We start from the raw sequence: 15,233 nt of genomic DNA, 5'->3' as shown, positions 1-15,233 counted from the left end.
AATCAGGATTTTTATCTAAGGAGATGGGGCAGAGGGCAAAATCCAAGTGAGGCAACAGGATGGAACCTAGATTTTCTAGTTTCAACGCAAGAGCCTTGACTTTGGGTAGGGAGAATGTTAATAAGGAATTGAGCAAGCTGAGACTTTTCTTCCCTTCTCCATTGACCTACTTAATAAATAAAGATAGAAGGAGGACAAGAGGACTCCATTGGATTGAAAAAGCTGTCATTCTGAGTTTTGCAGAATGAATAATTTTCTTTTTTGGTTTATTATACTCACTGCTATTTGGAAGGCTAGTTTTTATTTCCCAAACTGAAGGACACAGAGCCTGCTATTTCAAATAGCAACAGGTTCCTGACATTTGATTTGGAATTAAAAAGCTGAGTTCAAAGTAGGAGGAATATTGTAAAGGGGAAAAAAAAGTTCTTAGTGTATCAAGATGATTCTCTGCTTAGGGCGGTAGATTTTAGAAAGCATTTTTTTGTTATGTATGTCTGTATTTTTCTTTCTTTTAGGAGATAGTATTTTAGGAGCTGGTTCCTGCGGTGGTTTTCCTATCCTTTTTTCTAGAAACAGTGGGTTGGTGTCTATTACTTCAAGGGAAGGTGTGTCCATATTAGCAGAAGATCTTGAAGATTCCCTAGCATCTTCAGTTGCTGGACCCAGCAATGAGGTAATGTGGTTCCATAAGATTTTAAGATTTTTATCAGGGTATTTCCCACAAATGTTTTAGTTTAACAGTTTTAAAAGAGTTGTGATGAAAACATAATTCTTTTACCTCCCTCATCTCCTTTGTCCTCCTTTCCAGAAGTAGCTCCTTTTAAGTCTTGTAGCTGTTTCTGCTGGTATTTTTTTCCATATTTCTAAGTAATATCATGTGTTGCCATCTCTTAATTCACCAATATTAGACATCTGTTGATTTCCTATTACAGAAGATAAGGATTTAGGGTAACTTATAGTCCTTCCTCTGCCTTTATCATCCCCCTATAAATTTTTTTCCTTTAATGACAATGTGAATATTACTTATGGTTCACTGAGTCAAGTAATATGCTGATTACATTTCCTTCATTACTCAGCTTTATGTGACTCTTGGAGTGTTTAATGGACTAATTTTATATTTGCTTTCACTCTTCTTTAATATCTGGCCCAACTTCTCACAGCCTCCAGGAGCTCTTTAAATGCCTGTCAGTATGGTTTTCCCTATAGTCAAATCTCTAGAAACTCTGCGTCTGCTGTCATCTTGGAACTTTCCTTTTCATAGTCCACAAATCCCCACCAGGACCTGTCCCTGCACCACACACACCAGTTTGCTTGTCTCCTCTCTGCTCTGTCATCTGCCATTCCTTCTGGTTTCCATCTTCATGTGTTGTAGTTGGAATCACAGGTGTTCAGGTGGTTGCACTTCTTGCTATTGTGGGATGATTTTGACAGGGAGAGTGGGAAAAAAACATTTTTTTTTTTTCTCTCATCTTGAAAATGAAATACCCTGATCTGGAGATTTGTATCATTCTCTTACAGGAGACTAAAAATAATATCATTTGGGGTAATTTACACTTGAATAGAATGTGAACTATGTAGACTATTTCTTTTTTTTTTTTTTTTTTAAGATTTTATTTATTTGACAGAGAGAGACACAGCGAGAGAGGGAACACAAGCAAGGGGAGGGGGGGAGGGAGAAGCAGGCTTCCCGCGGAGCAGGGAGCCCGATGCGGGGCTCGATCCCAGGGCCCTGGGATCATGACCTGAGCTGAAGGCAGACGCTTAACGACTGAGCCACCCAGGCGCCCTATATAGACTATTTCTATAATTCAAAATTAAAATGATAGTTTCAACAGAAAGTAACAGTTTTTTTTTACTTTTATTCCTTTGTAGTCATGTGATTTTTATAATATTGCCTTATATTCTGAAGCTGTGTTATTCTACTTCTTTAAAATTTTTTCTAAATCCTTGTTTGAGTTTGAAATCAACCATTATTCTTAGTAATACACGATGAAATGAATTGTGTAAGAGCAAACCTATAAAAGGTTGTGCGGGTTATGATGAAACCCCCAGATAATTTTACTCAAAATATAATCCCTGAATTATATATATCTTTTTAAAAAAAATTGTATGTTGATCCATATTATTTATTTTTATTTTTATTTTTATTCCAGTGTAGTTAACATACATTGTTATACTGGTTTCAGGTATATAATACAGTGATTCAATAATTGTATAAATTACTTAGTGCTCATTATGATAAATGTACTCTTAATCCCCTTCACCTATTTCACCCATCCCCCACTCACCTCCCTCCTCTGGTGACCACCAGTATTTTCTCTATAGTTAAGAGTCTGTTTTTTACTTTGTCTCTTTTTTTTTCTTTGTTTACTTTGTTTCCTAAATTCCACATATGAGGGGCGCCTGGGTGGCTCAGTTGTTAAGTGTCTGCCTTTGGCAAAGGTCATGGTCCCAGGGTCCTGGGATCAAGCCCCGCATCGGGCTCCCTGCTCCTCAGGAAGCCTGCTTCTCCCTCTCCCACTGCCCCTGCTTGTGTTCCCTCTCTTGCTGTGTCTCTATCAAATAAATAAATAAAAATCTTTAAAAAAAAATAAATTCCACCTATGAGTGAAATCATATGGTATTTGTCTTTCTCTGACCAACTTATTTCACTTAGCCTTTACTCTCTAGATCCTTCCATGTTGTTGCAAATGGCAAACTTTCATTCATTTTTATGGCTGAGTAATATTGCATTGTATGTATATATCACATCTTCTTTATCCATTCATCTATTGATGGAGACTTAGGCTGCTTCCATAATCTAGCTATTGTAAATAGTGCTACAATAACCATAGGGGTTCATAATATATTTTTGAATTAGTGTTTTTGTATTCTTTGGGTAAATACCCAGTAGTGGAATTACTAGATCTTATGATATTTCTGTTTTTAATTTTTTGAGCAATCTCCATACTGTTTTCCACAGTGGCTGCACCAGTTTACCTTCTCACCAAAAGTGTACAATGGTTCCTTTTTCATCCATATCCTCGCCAACACTTACTGTTTCTTCTGTTTTTGACTTTAGCCTTTCTGATGGGTGTGAGGTAATATCTCGTTGTGGTTTTGATTTGCATTTCCCTGATGAGTGATTTTGAGCATTTTTTCATGTGTTGGCCATCTGGATGTCTTCTTTGGAGAAAGTCTGTTCATGTCTTCTCATTTTTAAATGGGTTATTTGTCTTTTGGGTGTTGAGTTGTATCAGTTCTTTATATACTTTGGATACTAACCTTCTATCAGATATGTCATTTACAATGAGATTCAGTAGGTTGTCCTTTAGCTTTGTTTCGTTTATTGTGCAAAAGCTTTTTATTTTGATATAGTCCCAATAATTTATTTTTGCTTTGGTTTCCTTGGCCTTAGGAGACATATCTAGAAAAATGTTGCTGCAGCCAATGTCAGAGAAATTATTGCCTTTGCTCTCTTCTAGGATTATTATGGTTTCAGTTCTCACATTTAGGTCCTTTTGTTTTGTTTTGTTTTAAAGATTTTATTTATTTATTTGACAGAGAGAGAGACAGTGAGAACAGGAACACAAGCAGGGGGAGTGGGAGAGGGAGAAGCAGGCTTCCCGCCGAGCAAGGGAGCCCGATGCGGAACTCGATCCCAGGACCCCGGGATCACGACCTGAGCCAAAGGCAGACGCTTAACGACTGAGCCACCCAGGCGCCCTCACATTTAGGTCCTTAATCACATTTTGAGTTTATTTTTATGTATAGTGTAAGAAAGTGGTCCAGTTTCATTTTGCATGTAGCTGTCCAGTTTTCCCAACACCGTTTGTTGAAGAGATGGTCTTTTTTCCACAGCATATTCTTGCCTCCTTTGTTAAAGATTAATTGATCATATAATTGTGGGTTTATTTCTGGGCTCTGTAATCTGTTCCACTGATCTGTGTGTTTTCATGCCAGTACCATACTGTTTTGATTACTACAGCTTTGTAGTGTAACTTGGTATCTGGGATTGTGATACCTCCTCCAGTTTTTTATTTTTCAGGATTCCTGTGGTTATATATACCTTTTTTTTTTTAGCTTTGTTTTTTTATTGTTATGTTAGTCACCATACATTACATCATTAGTTTTTGATGTAGTGTTCCATGATTCATTGTTTGTGCATAACATCCAGTGCTCCATGCAGAACCTGCCCTCTTTAATATCCATCACCAGGCTAACCCATCCTCCCACGCCTCTCCCCGCTAGAACCCTCAGTTTGTTTTTCAGAGTCCATCGTCTCTCATGGTTTGTCTCCCCCTCCGATTCCCCCCCCTTCATTCTTCCCCTCCTGCTATCTTCTTTTTTTTTTCTTAACATATATTGCATTATTTGTTGCAGAGGTACAGATCTGTGATTCAATAGTCTTGCACAATTCACAGCGCTCACCACAGCACCTACCCTCCCCAGTGTCTATCACCCAGCCACCCCATCCCTCCCCCCCCACCCCCACTCCAGCAACCCTCAGTTTGTTTCCTGAGATTAAGAATTCCTCATATTGGGGCACCTGGGTGGCTCAGTTGGTTAAGCGACTGCCTTCGGCTCAGGTCATGATCCTGGAGTCCCGGAATCGAGTCCCGCATCGGGCTACCTGCTCAGCAGGGAGTCTGCTTCTCCCTCTCCTGCTCCCCCCTCTTGTGCTCATGCTCTCTCTCACTCTCTCTCTCAAATAAATAAATAAAATCTTTAAAAAAAATAAAAAATAAAAAAAAGAATTCCTCATATCAGTGAAGTCATATGATACATGTTTTTCTCTGATTGACTTATTTCGCTCAGCATAACACCCTCCAGTTCCATCCACGTCGTTGCAAATGGCAAGGTCTCATTCCTTTTGATGGCTGCATAATATTCCATTGTATATATATACCACATTTTCTTTATCCATTCATCTGTCCATGGACATCTTGGCTCTTTCCACAGTTTGGCTATTGTGGACATTACTGCTATAAACGTCGGGGTGCACGTACCCCTTCGGATCCCTACATTTGTATCTTTGGGGTAAATACCCAGTAGCGCAATTGCTGGATCGTATGGTAGGTCTATTTTCAACTTTTTGGGGAACCTCCGTACTGTTTTCCAGAGTGGCTGCACCAGCTTGCATTCCCACCAACAGTGTAGGAGGGTTCCCATTTCTCTGCATCCCCGCCAACATCTGTCATTTCCTGACTTGTTAATTTTAGCCATTCTGACTGGTGTGAGGTGGTATCTCATTGAGGTTTTGATTTGGGTTTCCCTGATGCCGAGCGATGTTGAGCACTTTTTCATGTGTCTGTTGGCCATTTGGATGTCTTCTTTGGAAAAATGTCTGTTCATGTCTTCTGCCAATTTCTTGATTGGCTTCTTTGTTCTTTGGGTGTTGAGTTTGATAAGTTCTTTATAGATTTTGGATACTAGCCCTTTATCTGATATGTCATTTGCAAATATCTTCTCCCATTCTGTTGGTTGTCTTTTGGTTTTGTTGACTGTTTCCTTTGCTGTGCAAAAGCTTTTTATCTTGATGAAGTCCCAATAGTTCAATTTTGCCCTTGTTTTCCTTGCCTTTGGCGATGTTTCTAGGAAGAAGTTGCTGCAGCTGATCGAAGAGGTTGCTGCCTGTGTTCTCCTTTAGGATTTTGATGGACTCCTGTCTCACATATAGGTCTTTCAACCATTTGGAGTCTATTTTTGTGTGTGGTGTAAGGAAATGGTCCAATTTCATTCTTCTGCATGTGGCTGTCCAATTTTCCCAACACCATTTGTTGAAGAGACTGTCTTTTTTCCACTGGACATTCTTTCCTGCTTTGTCAAAGATTAGTTGACCATAGAGTTGAGGGTCCATTTCTGGGCTCTCTATTCTGTTCCATTGATCTATGTGTCTGTCTTTGTGCCAGTACCATACTGTCTTGATGATGACAGCTTTGTAATTGAGCTGGAAGTCCGGAGTTGTGATGCCGCCAGCTTTGCTTTTCTTTTTCAACATTCCTCTGGCTATGCGGGGTCTTTTCTGGTTCCATACAAATTTTAGGATTATTTGTTCCATTTCTTTGAAAAAAGTGGATGGTATTTTGATGGGGATTGCATTGAATGTGTAGATTGCTCTAGGTAGCATTGACATCTTCACAATATTTGTTCTTCCAATCCATGAGCATGGAACGTTTTTCCATTTCTTTGTGTCTTCCTCAATTTCTTTCATGAGTATTTTATAGTTTTCTGAGTACAGATCCTTTCCCTCTTTGGTTAGATTTATTGCTAGGTATCTTATGGTTTTGGGTGCAATTGTAAATGGGATCAACTCCTTAATTTCTCTTTCTTCTGTCTTGTTGTTGGAGTATAGGAATGCCACTGATTTCTGTGCATTGATTTTATATCCTGCCACTTGACTGAATTCCTGTATGAGTTCTAGCAGTTTTGGGGTGGAGTCTTTTGGGCTTTCCACATAAAGTATCATATCATTTGCAAAGAGTGAGAGTTTGACTTCTTCTTTGCCGATTCGGATGCCTTTGATTTCTTTTTGTTGTCTGATTGCTGTGGCTAGGACTTCTAAAACTATGTTGAATAGCAGTGGTGATAGTGGACATCCCTGCCACGTTCCTGACCTTAGGGGGAAAGCTCCCGGTTTTTCCCTATTGAGAATGATATTCGCTATAGGTTTTTCATAGATGGCTTTTATGATATTGAGGTATGTACCCTCTATCCCTATACTCTGAAGAGTTTTGATCAAGAAAGAATGCTGTACTTTGTCAAATGCTTTTTCTGCATCTGTTGAGAGGATCATATGATTCTTGTTCTTTCTTTTGTTGATGTATTGTATCACGTTGATTGATTTGCAGATGTTGAACCAACCTTGCAGCCCAGGGATAAATCCCACTTGGTCGTGGTGAATAATCCTTTTAATGTACTGTTGGATCCTATTGGCTAGTATTTTGGTGAGAATTTTTGCATCCATGTTCATCAAGGATGTTGGTCTGTAATTCTCCTTTTTGATGGGGTCTTTGTCTGGTTTTGGGATCAAGGTAATGGTGGCCTCATAAAACAAGTTTGGAAGTTTTCCTTCCATTTCTATTTTTTGGAACAGTTTCAGAAGAATAGGTATTAAATCTTCTTTAAATGTTTGGTAGAATTCCCCTGGGAAGCCATCTGGCCCTGGGCTTTTGTTTGTTGGGAGATTTTTGATGATTGCTTCAATTTCCTTAGTGGTTATAGGTCTGTTCAGGTTTTCTGTTTCTTCCTGGTTCAGTTTTGGTAGTTGATACATCTTTAGGAATGCATCCATTTCTTCCAGGTTATCTAATTTGCTGGCATATAGTTGCTCATAATATGTTCTTATAATTGTTTGTATTTCTTTGGTGTTGGTTGTGATCTCTCCAGTTTCATTCATGATTTTGTTGATTTGGGTCATTTCTCTTTTCTTTTTGATAAATCTGGCCAGGGGTTTATCAATCTTGTTAATTCTTTCAAAGAACCAGTTTCGTTGATCTGTTCTACTGTTCTTTTGGTTTCTATTTCATTGATTTCTGCTCTGATTTTTATTATTTCTCTTCTCCTGCTGGGTTTAGGCTTTATTTGCTGTTCTTTCTCCAGTTCCTTTAGGTGTAGGGTTAGGTTGTGTACTTGAGACCTTTCTTGTTTCTTGAGAGAGGCTTATATTGCTATATATTTTCCTCTTAGGACTGCCTTTGCTACATCCCAAAGATTTTGAACAGTTGTGTTTTCATTTTCATTGGTTTCCATGAATTTTTTTAATTCTTTAATTTCCAGGTTGACCCATTCATTCTTTAGTAGGATGCTCTTTAGCTTCCATGTATTTGAGTTCTTTCCGACTTTCCTCTTGTGATTGAGTTCTAGTTTCAAAGCATTGTGGTCTGAAAATAGGCAGGGAATGATCCCAATCTTTTGGTACCGGTTGAGACCTGATTAGTGACCTAGGATCTATTCTGGAGAATGTTCCATGGGCACTAGAGAAGAATGTGTATTCCGTTGCTTTGGGATGGAATGTTCTGAATATGTCTGTGAAGTCCATTTGGTCCAGTGTGTCATTTAAAGTCTTTATTTCCTTGTTGATCTTTTGCTTAGATGATCTGTCCATTTCAGTGAGGGGGGTGTTAAAGTCCCCCACTATTATTGTATTGTTGTCAGTGTGTTTCTTTGCTTTTGTTATTAATTGCCTTATATAATTGGCTGCTCCCATGTTAGGGGCATAGATATTTACAATTGTTACATCTTCTTATTGGATAGACCCTTTAAGTAGGATATAGTGTCCTTCCTCATCTCTTATTATAGTCTTTGGTTTAAAATCTAATTTGTCTGATATAAGGATTGCCACCCGAGCTTTCTTTTGGTGTCCATTAGCATGGTAAATGGTTTTCCACCCCCTCACTTTCAATCTGGGGGTGTCTTTGGGTCTAAAATGAGTCTCTTGCAGACAGCATATCGATGGGTCTTGTTTTTTTACCCAATCTGATAGCCTGTGTCTTTTGATTGGGGCATTTAGCCCATTTACATTCAGGGTAACTATTGAAAGATAGGAATTTAGGGCCTTTGTATTGCCTGTAAGGTGACTGTTACTGTATATTGTCTGTGTTCCTTTCTGGTCTATGTTGCTTTTAGGCTCTCTCTTTGCTTAGAGGACCCCTTTCAATATTTGTTGTAGGGCTGGTTTCGTGTTTGCAAATTCCTTTAGTTTTTGTTTGTCCTGGAAGCTTTTTATCTCTCCTAATTTCAATGACAGCCTAGCTGGATATAGTATTCTTGGCTGCATATTTTTCTCATTTAGTGCTCTGAATATATCCTGCCAGTCCTTTCTGGCCTGCCAGGTCTCTGTGGATAGGTCTGTTGCCAGTCTAATGTTTCTACCATTGTAGGTTACATATCTCTTCTCCCGAGCTGCTTTCAGGATTTTCTCTTTATCTCTGAGACTCGTAAGTTTTACTATTAGATGTCGGGGTGTTGACCTATTTTTATTGATTTTGAGAGGGGTTCTCTGTGCCTCCTGGATTTTGATGCGTGTTTCCTTCCCCAAATTAGGGAAGTTCTCTGCTATAATTTGCTCCAATATACCTTCTGCCCCTCTCTCTCTTTCTTCTTCTTCTGGGATCCCAATTATTCTAATGTTGTTTCGTCTTATGGTATCGCTTAGCTCTCGAATTCTGCCCTCGTGATCCAGTAGTTGTTTATCTCTCTTTTTCTCAGCTTCTTTATTTTCCATCATTTGGTCTTCTGTATCACTGATTCTCTCTTCTGCCTCATTTATCCTAGCAGTTAGCGCCCCCATTTTTGATTGCACCTCATTAATAGCCTTTTTGATTTCGACTTGGTTAGATTTTAGTTCTTTTATTTCTCCAGCAAGGGTTTCTCTAATAACTTCCATGCTTTTTTCAAGCCCAGCTAGTATCTTTAACGTGATGATTCTGAACTCTAGATCCAACATCGTACTAATGTCTGTATTGAGTAGGTCCCTGGCAGTCGGTACTACCTCTTGTTCTTTTTGTTGAGGTGATTTTTTCCGTCTTGTCATTTTGTCTGGGGAGAATAGATTAATGAGAGAACAGAATGCTAACAGGGTAACAACGTCCCCAGAAAATATACTCTAAACAAATCAGAAAAGACCTGAAGCTGGGGGAAAAGAAAGGGAAAGAAAGAAAAAAGAAAAAGATAAAAACAAACAAAAACAGAACAAAACAAAAAAAACAGAATATGATCAGGCTGGTGCACAGATCAGTGCCACACACTAGATTTTGGGTGTATTTTGGTTTGTTAGAAGAAAGTGCCTCCCAAAATTTTAAAGAAAAACTTACGTATGTACAAAAATAAGGGTTGATATGATGAAGGGATGGAATATGACTGTAAAGATGAAAATTATAAAAAATTTTATAAAAGGAATTGGTAAGTTGTTTGAAAAAAGAAAGAAGAGGATTTTAAAAAAAGGAAAAAAAAGGGAGAGAATGTGATCAGCAGGAGAGTAGAACAAAACCAGACACTAGAGATTTAGGGTATATTTTGATCTGTTAGAAGAAACTATCTCAGAATTTTAAAAGAGAGAACAACTTATATATATAGATGCCAAAAATAAGGGTAACTACTATGAAGGGGTAGAATATGACTCTAAAAATGAAAAATAAAAATGTTCTTTAAAAAAGGGATTGATAAGATGTTGGTTGAAAAAGGGAAAAAAAAATTCAAAAAAAAAAAAGTTAAAAAAATTAACTTTGAAAGACTAAAGAATCATAGTAAAAAAGCCATGGATTCTATGTGCATTATTCCCCTAGTGCTGGAGTTCTGCCGTTCTCATTGATCGGTAAACTTGGTCTTGGCTGGCTGTTCTTGCTGATCTTCTGGGGGAGGGGCCTGTTGCCGTGGTTCCCAGTGTCTTTGCTGGAGGCGGAATTGCCCCGCCCTTGTCCCGTCAGGGCTAAGTAATCTGCTCGGGTTTGCTCTCGGGAGCTTTTGTTCCCTGCAAGCTTTGTGTACAGCTTCGGAGGACGGGAGGACAAGAGTGAAAATGGTGGCCTCCCAATCTCCACTCCAGAGGAGCCGAGAACTCGGGGCCCTGCTCCTCAGCCCCCAGAGAAAAGCAGTCAGTCACTCCTGTCTCCCCGGTCTCCGGCCGCACTCCGTGCTCCCCTGGCCTGTGACCGAGCGTTTCTATCTCTGGCATCCGACTCCGTGTGGAGTCTCCAAACCCAGCAGATCCCTGCGGTGCGCTCCCACGCTGCTCCTCCCGGGGGAGGAAGGGAAGTCTCCCCGGATCTGCCGCTTGTTGGGTCCCTGCTGGAAGAGCAGTGGCCCGACTGTGCCGCGGATCACAGTTTATGGCAACCCCGAGCTGAGAGCCTGCGCCTTGGCTCCATCTGCAGCCGGCTTCCCTACTCCGATACCTGGGAGCTCTGCCGCACTCAGGCCCCCCTGGTCTTTCTGTGACCCCGAGGGTCCTGAGACCACACTCCCATGAGTGTTCCACCCCCCGCTTAGCCACTGGAGCGACGTCCCTTAGCGGAGCCGACTTCTAAAAGTTCCAATTTTGTGCTCCCTGGCTCTATCACTTGCCAGAAGTGGCCGATGGAGGCCCCCTCCCCCGCCGTCTGTCCTCCCGAATATCGCCTCGGATTCACTTCTCCGCACATCCTACCTTCCAGAAAGTGGTCGCTTTTCTGTTCAGAGAGTTGTTGCTATTCTTTTCTTCGATCTCCTGTTGAGTTTGTAGGTGTTCAGTATGGTTTGATCCCTATCCAGCTGAATTCCTGAGACCAGAGGAAATCCAGGTCTCCTACTCCCCCGCCATCTTGCTCCGCCCTTCTATATACCTTTTTGATAAGACTTTAGTCGATCATTTAGTCCATTTTATCTTGTTGCAGTAAATGTCTTAAGTAGACTGCTGGTATATGAAGAACATGGTAAATAGCTTATGTGTCTGTGTTGTTGCTGTCATAGGTGGGTCCGGTTTTTAGTCCAACAATTCGGTATATTCTGATACCTTCACCTCTAAATTATAGTTTTTTATTTGACAGAGTATGGTTTTTGAGGCTTCTACAAAGAATGAAACCATTGCCCAGGAGGATAAAACCAAATTGTTAAAAGCTGCTTTTCTGCAATACTGCAGGTATGAAAAGTTTTTAAATGATGGCTTAATTTATTTTATGTCTGAGGACACATTTTACTGATATATGCTACTTATTTGTTGACTGGTGGGAGCAAGGTGGAGGAGTGATGCCACCAAAGAGAAAATGTTTTTCTGAGCTTCTCAGTGCTTTAACAAACTTAGTCTGAACTTGGTAGCCACAAGAGGCTTCCAGTTAATCTAGGAAAAACATGATGTAACATACCCTCTCCACTTAATGGATAACAATGTGCTGTTAAAAATAGTGATCATGAAAGACATCTAGCAAGCATGTTTTATGTATACTCTGAAGGCAAATAAGTTGCATACAAAGGTTTATTGATGTTATAAAGAAATTAGACTTGGCCTATTCATTGGGTTTTGTTGCATACAAAATCACCAGAGAACATAGTGGCTTGTTTAATACAGCTCCTGATTCTGCCGTCTGGCTGTTTGGGGTTGGGCTCAGGTGGCCATTTTATGGTTCTCATCTGGATTCACTGTCCATGATCAGCTGCCAGCCATCCCGGCTAGATTTGCTTACATTTTGGGGGCTCTGGTCATTTCTCTGCTCACGTGCCCTGTCATCATCTAGCAGGTTTACATATCTCAGGGTTCCAGGAGTGGCAGGAGAATAAGCCTCAGTGTACAAATGCTTTTCAAATCTCTGCTTGGGTCATATTTGCCAATATCCCATTGGCCATAATAAGTCACAGGGGCGAGCCCTCCCTCCCCTCCATGGGAGGGTGCTGATAGGGAGTGTGCATATGGAAGGGGAATGATACTCAGTTTGCCACACTTGCTGACCTGATGCTTCTGGTTTGAAAGCCAATTCAGTCATTTGTTTGTCCTAGACATTTATTCTGCATATCCTGTACCTTCCTTAAAAGGTATAGTAAATTCACATTTGAATGAACACTAAGGAAAATTGAGATCTAGCCTTTGCTGTGCCCCAAGTAGCTGTGTGAGACTTTGGACAGATTGCTTAACATTTCTGGAATTTTGTTTCTTCCTTTGTGAAGTGTTGAGTGGGGTGTCTGTTGGACTGTCTGAAGGATCATTAGTTTATCTGGCAGATCTTTGTTTTAAAGTTATATTCAGAGTTTACTACCTCCATATCCCCCAGTTCTCAGCTTGTGATCCCATAGTCTCACTCACAGTGGTATTTGATGCATAGGAGCTCACTCCCACAGAAGGGATAGCAAGTAAAGTTTTACAGTTCTGTGCCATCGGGGTGCCTGGGTGGCTCAGTCAGTTAAGTGTCTGCCTTTGGCTCAGGGCATGATCCCAGGGTCCTGCAAACAAGCCCCGCATCAGACTCCCTGCTCACCGGGGAGTCTGCTTCTCCCTCTCCCTCTGCTCCTCCCCCTGCTTGTGCACTCTCTTCCTCTTTCAAATAAATAAAATCTTAAAAACACACACACATAATTCTGTGCCATCATAATGATCTACTGAGCTTAGTTTCTCATCCAGAAGAGGGCACCATTAGACAATTTTTTTGATTCTGTTTTTAAAATATATTCTTTTAGGGGCGCATGGGTGGCTCAGTCGTTAAGCGACTGCCTTTGGCTCAGGTCATGATCCCAGGGTCCTGGGATGGAGCCCCACATCGGGCTCCCTGCTCCGCGGGAGGCCTGCTTCTCTCTCTCCCACTCCCCCTGCTTGTGTTCCCTCTCTCGCCGTATCTCTCTCTGTCAAATAAATAAGTAAAATCTTAAAAAAATATATATTTATATTCTTTTAATTTTGCTCTCTTGCATGGTGTTCAGTCTTACTGCCAAGATTTGGATTAAAATACTGTGATCCTGTCATGCACAAGTTGGTCCTTTAACAATTTTGACAGACCTGTGGCGTCTCAAAATTTAAATGATAATGGAGCAAGTTACTGTAGTCCTTGTATTAGTTTCCTGTGGCTGCTGTAACAAATCACTACAAACCAGGTGACCTCATAGAAATTTATTCTGTCACAGTTCTGGAGTCCTGAAATCCAAAATCAAGGTATCAGCAGGGCCATGCTTCCTCTGAAGGCTCTAGGGAAGAATCTTTGCTTGCTTCTGTCCTAGCTTCTGGTGGTTGCTGGCAATCATCAGCATTCCTTAGCTTGCACATGGATCACTCCAGTTGTCTCCCTTACCACATGGCCTTCTTCCCTATGTGTCTGCCTTTACATGTCCTTCTAATAGTGACACCAGTCATTGGATTTAGAGCCCACCCTAATTCAGTATAACTTCATCATAACTTAACTGATTATATACTCAAAAACCTTATTTCCAAATAAGGTCACATTCTGAGGTTCTGGGTGAATGTGATTTGGAGGGATGCTATTCAACCCCATATAGTCATTTCTAAATGTTCTATAGGGGAAGATTATTAAGCACGAAGAGGAATCCCCTGACCTGAAGTCCTGAGAGTATAGTAACCTTAGGAATAGGGTCATGGGTCTCTAGCACAGCTATGCCTTCAACTTACCCTGTAAGGTTAACAAGTAACCATTTCTGGGGTGGCGTGAATCTATTAATAGTCTTAAAGAATTGGACTCTTCAAAAGTGGAATCATACTTTTAAAGCAGGGTTTTGGTACCTCATCACTGTTGACATTTGAAGCCATACAATTTTTTATTGTGAGCTGTCCTGTGAATCATAGCATGTGTAGCAGCCATCGCTGGCCTCTTCCCACTTGGTGCCAGTAGCATCCTCCCCCAACTGTTGACTACCAAAATTATCTTCAGACATTGCCAAATGCTCCCTGGGGGTTGAAATGAGTAGATTGCACTCAAAAATGTTCTGTGTTTAGTTTTTTGCTGACGTTAATATTGCTATTTCTATGGCATGGTTTCTTTGAAATTAATTTCTATATTATTTTGATTTTCACTTGACTCAATATAAATATAAGATCTTTTGCTCATGAGAGCTTTAAGAAACTTATTCTGTTAATTGAAATAGTTAATTATTGATTATCATGCTATAGTCAACTTTGTATTCCCATAACCTGTAGCATAACCAGGTTTCCAGCTTCAGCTTGGCCTAACACTTTTAGGTGTTTTTTCTGTGTTTCTCTATTCAGTTCCTTCTCTTGTTCTACCAAGAGTCCATTTCAATGCTTTCCTAACTCTCCTCCACCTTTTCCATTTCTCTGCCTCTTCTCCCATACCTAGCAAGAGGACTCAGCCTCCTACTTCACAGAGATAATAGAAGTCATCAGATAGCAACTCCCTGGACTTAATACCTACAAACTTACCTGAGCCTCAGCTATTTTTCCTCTTTTGCTCCCTATAAAGTAGGAAGGGGTGTGCTTTCTAAGAAGAATCCCTGTCTTTTTTGGTTGTTTTAAAGATTTTATTTATATATTTAGAGAGAGTGTGCACGAGCGAGCAGAAGGGAGGGGGAGAGAGATTCCCTGCTGAGCACAGAGCCTGACATGGGGCTCAATCTCACAACCCTGAGATCACGACCTGAACTGAAATCAAGAGTTGGGTGCTTAACTGACTGAGCCATCCAGGCGCCCCTCTTTGTCCTTGTTTTGAATGCCACAGTCTTCTGCTTCTCTTGAGACTATGTTCTTTGTTATTCCTCTTCTGTATCTTTGACCTCTCTTGTGCTGGCTTCTTCTCACCAGCCATCAATCATATTTACTGTGTCAT

The 15,233-nt window shown here is 40.5% G+C and overlaps 1 protein-coding gene across 2 annotated transcripts in view; it reads left to right on the top strand.

Moving 5' to 3' along the window:
- NUP133 (nucleoporin 133) overlaps positions 1-15,233 on the top strand; it is a 67,870-nt gene that overhangs the window by 19,509 nt on the left and 33,128 nt on the right. For both annotated transcript variants that reach the window (XM_078077690.1, XM_078077689.1), the window contains exons 11-12: positions 516-673; positions 11,505-11,596. In XM_078077690.1, coding sequence (XP_077933816.1) covers positions 516-673; positions 11,505-11,596 — 250 coding nt within the window. The remainder of the gene's footprint in view (positions 1-515; positions 674-11,504; positions 11,597-15,233) is intronic.

Source organism: Halichoerus grypus, chromosome 7 (genome assembly GCF_964656455.1).
Source record: "Halichoerus grypus chromosome 7, mHalGry1.hap1.1, whole genome shotgun sequence".
NCBI lineage: Eukaryota > Metazoa > Chordata > Mammalia > Carnivora > Phocidae > Halichoerus > Halichoerus grypus.
This window is presented reverse-complemented; position numbering and strand designations above follow the sequence as displayed.